At 47.1% G+C, this 13,359-nt stretch overlaps 1 protein-coding gene across 11 annotated transcripts in view; it reads right to left on the bottom strand.

Annotated features, from left to right (window-relative positions):
• SH3KBP1 (SH3 domain containing kinase binding protein 1) overlaps nt 1–13,359 on the bottom strand; it is a 324,202-nt gene that overhangs the window by 44,534 nt on the left and 266,309 nt on the right. For all 11 annotated transcript variants that reach the window (XM_073902009.1, XM_073902010.1, XM_073902011.1 and 8 more), the window contains 3 exons: nt 8,215–8,266; nt 4,792–4,872; nt 1,947–2,106 (listed from right to left, as the gene is read on the bottom strand). In XM_073902009.1, coding sequence (XP_073758110.1) covers nt 1,947–2,106; nt 4,792–4,872; nt 8,215–8,266 — 293 coding nt within the window. The remainder of the gene's footprint in view (nt 1–1,946; nt 2,107–4,791; nt 4,873–8,214; nt 8,267–13,359) is intronic.

Here is a 13,359-nt window from a genome sequence, read left to right as displayed (position 1 = left end):
CTGGCAGAGATTCTGCCATGGCTCAACCACTCACAGGGCTACCTGGCCCTATATTTGGGCAAGGGTGGTGGTGTTGTTTTTATTAAGAGTGAATGAGTCACGCTACCACATAGATGAACCTTGGGGCCATCAGGGTAAGTGAAATCAGCCAGTCATAAACAGACAAACGCTATATGGCTCCACTTACATGAGGCATCTAGAGTAGTCAACTTCACACACATAGAAAGTATAGTTGACCCTTGAACAACACTGGTTTCAACTGTGCGGGTCCACTTATACGTGGATTTTTTTTTCAGTGAATACAGGCCAGAACTGTAAATCTATTTTCTCTTCCTTATGATTTTCTTAATAACGTTTTCCTTTCTATAGCTGACTTTATTGTAAGAATACAGTCTATAATATATAGAACGTATAAATGATGTTAATCGACTCTTTACATCGGTAAAGCTTCTGGTCAACAGTAGGCTATTAGCAGTGAAGTTTTTGGGGAATCAAGCGTTGTACGTGGATTTTCAACTGCACAGGGGTCAGCTCCCCTAACCCTGCGTGTTCAAAGGTCAGCTATACACCGGTGGTTGGCAGGGGCTGGGGGAGGAGGGAGGGGAGAGGGTGCTTAATGGGTACAGAGTTTCAGTTTTGTAAGATGAAAAGAGGTCTACAGATGGATGCAGGTGGTTGTCCAACAATGCAGATGTACTGATGTCGCTGAACTGTACACTTACCAATGGTTATGACAGTCAATTTTATGTTATGTGTATTTACCCCGATTTAAACATTGTTTCCTAAGAATAAAGGAGCCCCACGTTGGGTATAGAGAGTACTTAAAAATAAAATCTTAAAAAAATATAAGAATGACAATGAAACTAATGTTGATTTACAAGCATGGGGTTGTACACTTGGGAATTATCTTGTTCCATCCTTTTGGGTGCATTCCATTATCATCCTCAATTTATAGACAGAAAAAGTGAGGTGGAGAGGGGCAGTGACATGCTGAGGCCCGCACACGTATGAGGCAAGATGAGATGCAAACCAGGAAGCCTGCCTGACTCCAACATTAGGGCGCTGAAGCCCCATGTGACTCTCACCATGCAAACTTGGCTCCCAAGAACAAAAATCTGGTGAGTGACTGTGTGTTGACAAGTACATGTGAAGACCTCCAGGCCAACAGCTTGCTCTGGTATATGACACCAACACACGTAATACACACGTAACAGTAGAAAGTTCTGGCAATTAACTCGTGGAGAGAACACAACACTTCTTTGCTCTGTGGTGGGCAGCTCGGGTCTGGAAGCACAACGTCCAACTCTTACTCCCCATTCCTGACACGTGTGCCCAGACAGCCAGTGAACAAATGTGAATTGTGCCAGGCACACCTCAGAACTACTGCCTGAACAAAGCACATCCCTTGCCTTTGAGGGTCTCATAGTTTGGAGACATGTACACTAAGACAGTATTTGCCATGCCGGGTCCTCGGTTCCACGATAGGGCTATGCAATCCAGGGCCAAGGGAGCCTGGGACTGGGGAAAGAGGCACCACACAGCAGGGAGAGGGTCAGGGGATGGAGCGCCCAGTGAGATGTGCACACCTGAGGCCAGGGGGACATCCAGGGGATGGGGGGTGTGATACCCACATTTCCAGTGTGGGGGGCAGCTGGCGTGCCCTAAAGAAGTGCAGGGAAAATCCCTCCGTGTGAGCAGAGCCTACATGCTGGATACCTGATCCCCATCTGCTCATTCTAAAACCCGCACTGTGCCTCCCAGCCTCGCACCCACTTCTGCCCAAGCACAGGAGCAAGAACAGAAGTAGCCAGAGTCCTGAGACAGCTTTGCTAGAAGGTGGAAGGGCAGTTTTGTCCCCCCCCCTTCAGCTGGCCGCACTCGAGGCTCCTCTCCTGTGTCGCACGGCCAACCCTCACCCACCCCCAGTGGCAAGAGCAGAGCAGTACCTGGTGTGGGTCAGGGGACCCACTGGTCGTTCAGGCCTCCTGGGGGGCAACGCACCCGGTCTGCTGAGAGAATTGGTCTTGGGTGGCCGTGGCTTTTTGGGCGGTATGGCAGGAACAGAAGGCTTCTGTAAATCCAGTTTTGGCTCTCTCTCTGGTCTTTCTTTAAGTCATTGTTTAAAAAGCATAAAGAAGACAGAGAGATCTAGTGTAAGTGACAGTACTCAGGGGCAGATGGCTCGTTTCCTGTTTTAAAAAAAAATCACTGATGCTACTTACAAAGGTGAAGTTGGAGAGTGAAGAGCATTGTTTATTTTTTAAAATTTTAATTTATTTATGTATTTTTAGAGCCTTGTTTATTTTTTGTCAAGTTAGGAAAAACCCCTCCACAGCTGCAGCCCACCATTGGCTTTTGCCCGTGCTGGCCTAGAGGGCCCTTCTGGCCACTGCCCACCCTTAATGAACTCCTGCTGATCCTTTCTCAGGCTCATCGTGATCCTACTCATCAGCCTGGCTGAACGGTGACCCAGTCACATTCCCTTCTCAACAGCTGAAACCACCCTCAGAGGCAGACTATCTTACTTCCTCACCTGAGCCCAGAAAAGCAGCCCTTTATAAACGGGCTCCACTTGGCTACTTTCTGGGTGTGTGCATGCCTGGCAGAGCCTGTAGGCCGTCAGCCCCCCAGGGTAGAGCCCATGTCTGGTCATCTCTCTAGATCCTACCTGGTGCCTGGTGCATAGCAGGTGCTCAGCAAATGGTTGATGAGTTTGGTCAAGGACCCATAGGACTGGGTGTGAGGAGGCAAGAGGCCTGATGTCTCTCAGGTCAGCCTGTGTAAAGGGCCATGAGCCAGTAAAAAGGGGGGGGGGCATTTCCAGGAACAAAGAACTAATTCTGGATTCTTTTTGTGCACAAACTAGGGTTTCACAGGTATTTGGCTTCCAAGGGTTTTTGGAGTCAGCTATTAGAATGAAGTTAAAGTCAGATCTGGTGGCCAACTGAGCAGCGGCGTGACTGACAGCTTCGTGTTTTCTGTCCCCAGTTAGCCTTGCTCCACGTGTTGTGTAAAAAGCACGCATCCACATTCTTCTTTATAAAGATGGAACTTCAGAGAGCTGCCTGCTGGAGGACAGGCAGGTTCCCTATGTTCACTTGTAAGCTGAAACTCTGAACATGTTTTGCTTGCAAACACACACTCATATTGTTCAGGTGCCCCGGCTGATTGGCAAAGCGTTAAAAAGCCCACCAGTTGCTATACAGATATCACTGTGCTCATCCCCACATTTTAGTAGGGGAATTTGCTCCTTCCAGGAATCCTGGGAACTCATTTACTGTCCACGGGGACCAGAGGAGGAAGAAGGGCTTGGCTGAAATGCAAAGGAGGGGAGATTCCTCCTGCTGGGAGGGACTGGGGGGGCCCTCTGGCAGCGTGCAGAACAAGTGGGAGGGGGGTTTGTGCCCACCTCACAGGGAGGCCAAGTCTCAGGGTAGGGCTGGCTCTCTGGCTCCCGTTGCTTCTGACCAGGGTTTCTGCCTTCCAGACCCACTGTAGCACTGAACAAGGAACCATAGGAGTGGAAGGAACCAGAAGTGTGTGGCCACTTGGCCAGCCAACTAGGGCAGTTGTTCACATGGAAACCGAGTCCTTATGTTAGTCAGCATGGAACAGGGCTGGAAGTGTCCTTATGACGGAGCCTGGCTGTCAGCCAGAAACTAGTCATGTGTCCTCCATGTGGACAGGGGGCAGTGTTCGGTTATGTCACAGCACACATTCTCCTCAAAGGGCTGTTTGTGTCACACACACACACACACACACACACACACACGCACACGCACACGCACACGCACGCGCGCGCGGCTGTTCTTTCACTGCTCTGGGACACAGACCTGGCCTTTCAATGAGGTTCCACAACTCAAATTTTAAGTGTTCACTGTGAAAGAAAAGAGATATAACTTCTTAAGAGCTGGCAATGTTGGTAAAACTTTTGGCAGGTTGATAAAAAATATTAAATTTCACAATAAAATTTCATGAGGCCACCCAGGAGCACCTCCAAATAATTACATGCATTAATTCCGCATTTCTCTTGTGACTTCCAAATAACTGCTTTTTTAAAATGGGATTTGCTCTGCCTCCTGCTCATAATAATAACATAGCACTTTTCCCATAAAATGTGTGATCAATCAAATCTTAGACACCTAACAAAATGAGTCCTTCCACAGCGTGTAGATTTCTTTGGGCAACAGACTCAGAACAATAGGAGTCAAACACATTTGTAAAGCTGACTGTGTGAGACAGACGAAGCTACTTCCCTTCAGATGATACTCCTGACCGTGGACATGTGTCTGTGACATAGTAGCCAGAGTCAAAAGTCCAGCAGTGGCCGAGGATGACGGCTTTCATTTATCCGGATGGGAACTTCTCTCAGTCACATCAACCCGTGAACAGTTAATAAGTGCCCTGGGGCACGAGGCATGGGAGAGGGCGGGATGGAAACTGTGGCGAATACATCCAGGCCCTCAGGAAACTTCCAGTTGGCACCCTGACTTCAGGATGCCCCTGGTGTAGGGAGGGCGGCAATGGGGGGGAAACCAGGATGGAAGAACCCCAATGTGTGAAGTGACCGGGCTCGTTGTTTTTCATTTGGTGAAGAATTCTGGCCCAAAGAAGCACCACATAATCCTCTCTATTTCCTTAGAAATGGGATATTTAAAAGCAACCAAAATAAAACCATAATCACCATACTCCCCCCAAAAAACAAACTCTGTGGATAATCTGGACTAGCCCTATGACCACCGCTTTGTCTCCTGCTGTTCGATCAGTACCAGTGAAGACTTGATTTCATACCTTTCTCTTCTGTTCTGTTTGGAAGTGTTTCTGGTCTTTCAGGAGGTATCTTTTTAATTTCATGTTTTCTCTCAGTGGTACCTAAGGGGGAAAGGATAACAGTGATCAGAACATGTTTTCTCTATCCATTTATTAGACATACCAGCATTTTAAATATTTATCAGGTACAGCAAAGTCAATAGACTGTTCTCCCCCTAAGCCGAGCGCTGGTATTGCCTGGCAAATATAAGCCGCTTAGAAACAGCAGAAGCCATTTTTGACCTATGTCATTAAGTTTGCCTTCCTATACACCCTTAATTTACAAGAATGCCATTAATGTTTTCTGATATTTAAATCTGACTTCCTTAGACATCAAAACAGTCACAGAAAATCACTGGGTGTGGGTGGAAAATATGTATAAACAAGTCAATCACCAAAATATGCCAATAATGGGTCACTGGCTATTGCTCTACAAATAAAAAGAAATTTCACAGGGACCTGGAGTCTAAGTTGTAGCAGTTTTAAAATATGGCCTCAAATTGTTTGCTACCCTTCCCATTAAGAGGGGGGGGGTCTATGTCCTCTGTCTGGAATGTGGGTAGGCTTGTGACTGCTTCAACCAGGGGCCAATATGATACCATATAATTTCCAAGGCTGTGTCATAAAAGACTGTGTCACTTATGCTTTATTTGCTGGAATACTGAACCTCCATGTGAGAAGTCCAGAACCCTGAGGACTGCTAAAGAGGCCATGTGTAGACACTCTGGCCTATGGCCTCCACTGAGCCAGCCCTCCAGCCACTCCTGCCAAGGGAAGTGAAGACATGAAAGCAAAGCAGCCATCTCCAAAGACTGGACAGCATTCCCAGCTGAGGCCCCAAATATCAAGGAGCAGAGAGACAAGATGTCCTGGCCAGGCCCTGTTCAAATTCCTGACCCCAGAAGCCGTGGGCATAAGAATATCCTTGTTTTCTGCCACCAGGTTTGGGTTGGTTTGTTATGCAGCAGTAGTAACTAGAGGCTATTTTTAAGTGGAGGGATGTGCAAAGAAGATCTGTGGTTCTCCCTCAGTCCAGTTAATCTACGCCTGAATTCCTCAAACGTTACATATGACATTTCCCCAGATACACCCACATGGCCATGTCGACTGCAGCTGCTCCCTCACCTGGGGTCTTCAGCAGTGCCCGTGGCCTCAGGTGCATAAGAACACTTGGAAAATAGCTAAAGCATAAAACCAATCACAAGTACTCCTCACACCTAGGGACTTGCCTGAGTGCTTGACGAATTCCTTACTGTCCATCCCTACAGATGGGTGCTTGGTACTAAAAATCTCAATTTCAGGGGCGCCTGGGTGGCTCAGTTAAGCATCTGCCTTCAGCTCAGGTCATGATCCCAGGGTCCTGGGATCAAGCCCCACATCGGGCTCCCTGCTCGGCGGGAAGCCTGCTTCTCCCTCTCCCTCTGCCTACCTCTCTGCCTACTTGTGCTATCTCTCTGTCAAATAAATAAATAAAATCTTTAAAAATAAAATAAAATCTCAATTTCATAGCATCAGAAGCCAAAGGAACTAAAAAAAAATCCACTGAACACACTTCACCAAAATCTCCTTAATGACTCACTCCAAATTAAACACTGTATCTGATTTCTGTCAATTCCATTTCTGGTTTTTTTTTTTTTTGTCAAATAATCAAACACGAGGAAAGCTGATGATAGGGAAAATACAAATATCTACCTCCCTGTCACAGAGCAATTCCCAGGATCATTCAGCAGGATAAATGAGCAGTAGGAGTCTAGGAAAATTAAATGCCATCTTGCTTTGCCCCACAGAGATCCAGCATAACCTTTCATAAAATTGCTTTAAAAGGAAAAGAATTTGCCTATCATGCTACAGTCTAGGCTTCTAATGATAACAAAGATGTTCCTTATCATCCCTAGCGATGCAGGAGGAACTGACGGATCCTACTACCATGAAGAATCCAATCCTAGTTACATTCCAGGCTTCTTGAGCCTTGGGCCACTCAGCTCATCTCCATGGTCTGTAATCCATCGCCAAGGCCTCGAGGAAAAGGGTCGTCAGAGAAAAGCAAAACAACAGCCAGCTTTAATTTCAGCACAACAAAATATTGATCCGGTGTGAACCACTAGGTGGCAAAATTAAACTGCTCAATGCAAACGACGATGGGGGCGGAACAGGAGATGTAATTAACACATCATTTCGGGTCTTAATCTTCGTAATTCTCAACTATCCCAAAGGGAATGGGAAAGGAATTTGGGGTCAAGCTGATTTCCCCCTCAACTCCGTGGGCCAAAAAAACGTTAAAAAAATCACTCCTTAATAAATTTGTGAATAAACCAATCTGGAAATTTATTCATACTTTAAATGCTATAGAAATATCACAGTTATTCATGTGCGGAACTAAAAATACCCCTACTCTTCTTCTGTTTTAGTTGTTAATTTGTTAAAATGCCACTTAACTAGTTATTCATGGAGGAATTTCTCCCCATAATTAGTTCTTAACAATTTTAAAGAAGAGTTCTGTGGGGAAATATGAATGATCTTTTTTAGGTATGAGAACCCTGTACGCAATGTGTTACCAAATGTCCAACCACATCACGTCTTCCTATATTATTCAACTTTAATGTCTGAACTACACAGAAAAAGTGAACTGGACTCTTTTTTTTTTTAAATTTTTTTATTGTTATGTTAATCACCATATATTACATCATTAGTTTTTGATGCAGTGTTCCATGATTCATTGTTTGTTCATAACACCCAGTGCACCATGCAAAACGTGCCCTCCTCAATACCCATCACCAGGCTAACCCATCCCCCACCCCCCTACCCTCTAGAACCCTCAGTTTTTCAGAGTCCATCTGAACTGGACTCTTTTTAAGACGAAAAAAGTATCACGAGGAAAAGTATTTATTGCTAGAATAACATTTTTTGTTGGGGGGTGTAAGTGAAGTAAGTACAAATTTTGGTTAACCACGTTTTTCTTTTTTTTTTGCTTAAAAATTCAGCACCACTGTAAATGCGTGGTGAGGCTATGACCCGTGGGAAGCAATCCTCCCTAAGCTGACCCTTGAGATTAGGTGGGTGTGGGCAAAGCAGGACAATTAAGTTCTTCTTTCCTCAAAAGCAGTTGATTAGAAATACAAAAAATACAACAGAAAAAAAACAAAAAACTGGTTTACTCCAAAGCAAAGTCTTTCTGGTCATTCACCTGGGAGACTAGATTTTTTCACTGTACCAGGGATACATTTTAATGATATGTTTAATTTTTAGGAAAAGCAGCAGTATATTTAAAATCTGCCTGTTGAGACCAAGTGGTAACTTCCCAATTTGGTGATCCGTGGCATTTGAACCTAAGAACCCTGAGCTCTACCAAGGGTGCTGTAGATACACACAGAAGGACACGTTGTGTCCAGAACGGAAGCGCATTACCTGCTCCTTGCTTGATGACAGGAGCGGACGGAGGAGGCGGCTTCTTGGGTCTCTGAAAAATGAATCAAAATGATAACACATGAGATTGTTGGCAAGCCAACGAGATTGTTGGCCTGTCACACAAGGACCACAGACATTGTTTTCTAGATGTAGTTTGGACAGTCCAGAGGAGCTCTCCAAAAAATTGGGCAATTCTCTCTCCGGGGATGTCAGATTTTGGCACCTTTAAGCCAACACTAAAATAAATTCAGTCTGCAAAACAAAACTCTGACGGACAAATGAAATACCATTTCCCCCTTTCTAAATTTGTAACAGCCTTCTGGAAAAGCACGGCTCAGCAAAAATGGCCTGAAACCAGCAAGCACAATGGTCCTCCTACACCAAAACCGCATTTGCAATTAAGATTTAATCTGCTGAATAACCAAGTGATTCAGGAGAGTCATTGGGACAGCTCGAAATCAGATCTGCTCTGGACGGGGGACCTTCAGCAAAAGCAGGCCAAGGGGCTGCTGTGGCTGGGAGTCAGTGGGTTCTAAACCTTCAGCCCCTTCTGACCCCAAGGCTGGCAGGCCATTCGCAAGGCCCCCCGCAGACCAGTTGTACCCTGGAAAGTGGAATGGGGTTTTTTGCATATTGGCTGTGGTCTGTTTTTCTCTCACAGCCTGTCAGTCTGTAGGTGACGAGGCAGCTATGCAATCGGTGGCATCCGTCCCTGAATCGGTTCCAGGGCCTCTCCTTGCTCACACAGGATTGACTATAGGAGGAAGATGGTGAGGCTGCACTTGGCAGATGATTCAGGGGCCAAGAATCCAGCCAGGGCACAATTCTTGGCCACCATACTTGGAGAGGGGAGCCAGAGGTGAGGAGAGAACCATCTCAAAATCAAAATCATTAAAGAAAGATGGAAACAGGAGGATTTGAGAATCTGATCCATGTTGCTGCTGATGCTTCTCCTGACCCTCTCTGGGCATCACACACCAGTAACTTTTTAAAACAGCTCCAGAGACTCTCTCCTGCACTCTGAAAATGAACCATTCTGACATTACCGCAAGGACCAGCCAAAGCACCCACCAGTCCCTGGCCCCTACCCGCTGGGGCCCACCAGTGCCTGCTATAGTACTAGAGCACAGGAGGAAATGATTTCAAGTGAAACCCGGAGAATATGAGACCCATAAAGAACTTTCTCAGGAGGCATCACAGCATGTAGGCTCTGGATTCTGTGACATGTCACCTCTGCTCTTCAGTAGCTGGGTGACGTGGCTAAGTTACCGGGAGTAAGTAGAGTAGTGTGGTGGCTGAGAGGTGGGGTTTCAGAGCCTGACTGATTACAAATGCTGGCTCTTTCAATTCCTAGCCGTGGACACTGGGCAAGTGAACTGACCTAGCTAAAGCTTCTCATCTGTAAAATGGCAATGGTATCACTTCCCTCTTGAGAGGAGGTGGTTTCATACGCAGAGGGAGTCAGTAAGCACTGCCCCTGTTGAATCTTCATGACAAGCCTAGAAGTAGTGATCTTATTATGCCCATTTTGCAGATGAAGTAATTGAGGCTTAAAGAGATGAAGCCATTTCCCCAAGTCACCAGTCTATTAAATAGGGTGGGGGCTGGGAGCCCAGCCCCATGCTGTCTGACCCACAGGTCTGCTCTTAACCACTGTGAAGGACCTACCTTGCCAGAGAGCATCCACAAGACAGACCACCACAAGGCCATACACCACACACAGTGTGTACAGAAGCACAGGGAACTGTGTCATGTGAAAGTTGGGAGGAAGAAAATATGGGTATCAAATTGCAGCTACAGTATGAGCTCGAATCAACTATGTTACAAAATATACAGAAAGAGAAAAAGACTGGAAAGGAATAAATTTACAGTGTGATACCTGACTAGTGTAGGATTATGGGCATGTGTGGGTTTGTGTGTTTCCTTCTTAATATGTTCCAGTACCGCCTATATGAGTACAGACTCGCTTCATTACAAAAAAGAGAAAGAAAGATGCTCTAAGGGCCACCTCCCCCTGCACACAGGCCGTCCACTGGCGAAAGGCCCTTTCCTGTCTGCCAGCCCCTTCCAGCTCTCCACTCCAACTTCTTCCTTTTTCTGCCTCCTTTCTCTGTCCTTGTACAAATTAGCTGGGGACAGATGTGTTTACCTAATGAAGTTATTGTTGAAACTCTGCCAACTAACCTTCCTTTACCTCAGGATCAGAGTAACTTCTGATTCACAGACAGCACCCTGTGGCCTCGTTCTTCCTGGCCAAGCCCCAACGATGCCTACCCAGTGGGTGTCTTGCTCGCTTCCTGCTTGTTTGAAACATTTTATAACCATTTCATATGAGCCTCCCCTTGCTGAGCCTGTTCCCCCAGCGACCTCGCCTCAAACCACAGGGCCCCAAATAAAAAAAGACAATTACAAGTCATCATGTTTTCCAAGATTACTGTGCAAAGAAAAAAATCCCTCAGTGTTGTGTCAGATTTGGCATGGGGCAGACTGACGGAATGTGACCGGGCAGGGTAGAGGGGCATTGAGAGAGAGGACAGGAAGTGTTAGGCTAAGAGACAGCGTGTGACAAGTGTGGTCGTGGCAAGTGTGTGCTTGACGGGGGCAGGGGCAGGAGGCAGAGGTGTGAGGTGTCGTGAGGAGCCCCGGTGGTAGTGGAAGCAGGTGGGGGCAGTTCTGAAAGGAGGAAACAGTCTGTGCTGTGTGTCTTGCACCCACGGGGCTTGTTCAGCATTGGCTGCAGGCCAGGTTTGCTTATGAGCAGAACGGGTTTATAGGTTGTCCTGGGTTTGTTTTTGTTTTTGTTTTTTCCCTTTGACTGACTTCACTCTCTGATGCCCTCAAACTTAGCCTTCTGGCCTCCTTAGATGAGAAACGATGCCACATTTTCAAAGAAGAGGTCTTTGAAAGTAATTCTAAACAAAAACCAGGGCCAGAGTTCCGTGCAGCTCCAGACTGCCCCCCAAGTGATTAAGAGAAGATTGCACAGGGGCCTACAGGGATTTTCCTCTTTAAATGCAACAGGAAGCATGGGGCAGTGAGAACTGAGAAGGCAGGCTGGGAAAATCTGTAGCAAAATGTGACAGGAAAGACTTCAGCACAGGCATTCATGATTCTTAAATCAAAAGACGCAAGCACATCACTTAGTCAGTTTTCCCCAAAATGTCCGATTGTGACCGGACCAAGGAAACAGCACGGAGGGGGTCTCCAGGTTAAGCAGTAGCCCAATGCCTTCTCTGCCGAGTTGACCAGCATTAACTGGTGCCACAGGTGTGCAGTCAGAAACACCCTCTCAACTCAGGCGAGTTATTTTCAGTCATGAATTTTTAGAGGCACTTGTTCTATTTCTTCTCTTTATCCCTCCCTCCATAGTGGAAATATAACACTCCAGATCCAAATTCAGATGGCTTCAGCCCGCTCGATTTGCAGATCGATGCTAGAAACAGAGGATATTAGAGCTACGAGTGATCACAGAGTCCCCTCTATACTGAGGAGACTGAGGCCCAGAGGGGCTGGGTCAACTGCTGGGTGGTGGCCAAAGAGGGCCCAGAACTCACATCCCTCAATGTCCATCCAGACTGTGGCAATTCATTAAGAGCCAACATGAAAATGTTCCTAACAAAATCAATGAGCCAACATTTTCTGATTTCTAGGAGAGCAGAATGCGTTCCCCGGTCTTCCCATATGCAGGGTGTACAGGCCTGTGTGCGCCTGCGTGTGCATCTGCCTGTGTCGAGTCGTTGGCTTGGACACAGAAGCAAACACCATCCTTCAAAGGATACGTTAACTAGATCTGATTTCTTACCATTATTACCAGGAAGGAAATAGATCTGAATGTTCTGGAGTGAAGACAGCAGGAAGGCAAGTCTTACTTACTTCCTGCTGATGGATTTCAGAGCTGACTCTGCCCTTTGTTTGGCAAGCCCGGCCAGTCCCAGGCAAAGAGCTCATCAGCTGGCTCAACTGGTCTCCCTGGCAGGAAGTTTGACTTGCCACTTGGCCTCTTGCCTTCAGAGCTCTGGCCCCACACATGTGGTTTGTTGAGAATAACCAGAGGAGCATACTCCTGATGGCTGGGTACACTTGAGGGGGGCGCTTTGTTAGAGGAATATATATGATAAGGCTCTGGAAGCAAATCTTAGCTTGATTTTCAGCCTTGGGGAGCCCTCCTCCAGGCATCCAGCTAAGTTCTCTAGAGGTGTCTGTGTGAGGCTAGAGAGGGGTTAAAAATGGACAGTTCCTGACCAGGGCACCTCTCATGGATCTAGATACACATGAAGGCCTCCACTCTGCCCTTTGCTTCCCTGTCCCTGGTGGATTGGTGACACCCTCGAAGAGTGCAGCTGAGGCTATGCTCCGGGTGATTACAGCACCTGTAAGGGCCCCTCTGCACCCTACAGCGTCCCTAGCACAGGAGGTCCCCGGGGGCCACCACAAAAACCTGCTCTCAGCAGGGTCTCTCTTGAGTTTCCTCTCCTTAACCTTTGGCCTGGTGGCCTGCATCCCTGGGCCTATCCAGACTGCTAGCCTATTGGGGAATCACACAGGTTTTGGTATTTGGCTTCTTCCCAAGATGCTCTCACACTTTACCCCCTTGTCTCATGCTCCTGCTCCCTCCGCCCACTGTAAAAGTGATGCCTCGACTCCATGCCCAGACCTCACATCTCGATAGAAAGACCCGAGCACCCCCATGTCCACTTCTCCCTACCCCCCCACCTTCCTCTTTCATGCTAGTGCAGGAGAGAGCAGTAAGTAGGAGGGGAGGGACCAAAAGAAGGGAAGGTACACCTGGTCACCAAACGACCAAATGACAGGCGAGTCCTGAGAGCCAACCCTGTATCAAGCAAGCATGCTGCTATAGGCTGCATGTTTGTGCACTGAATGGACCCAAAATTCCTATGGTGAAACCTAATCCCCAATGTGGTGGTGTGTTGAGATGCTGCCTTTGGGGGGTGACTGGATCATGAGGGTGGCACCCTCATAGATCAGATTAGTGCCCTTACAGAAGAGATCCCAGGGAGCTACCCTATCTCTTCTGCCAAGTGAGGGCGCAGGCATCTACGAACCAGGAAGTGGACCTTCACTAGATAGATGCCACATCTGCTGGCACCTTGATCTTGGACTTCCCAGCGTCCGAATTGTGAGAAA

The sequence above is a fragment of the Callorhinus ursinus genome, unplaced genomic scaffold (genome assembly GCF_003265705.2).
Source record: "Callorhinus ursinus isolate GAN/ISIS: 27379988/994484 unplaced genomic scaffold, GSC_fseal_2.0 scaffold16, whole genome shotgun sequence".
Lineage (NCBI taxonomy): Eukaryota > Metazoa > Chordata > Mammalia > Carnivora > Otariidae > Callorhinus > Callorhinus ursinus.
This window is presented reverse-complemented; position numbering and strand designations above follow the sequence as displayed.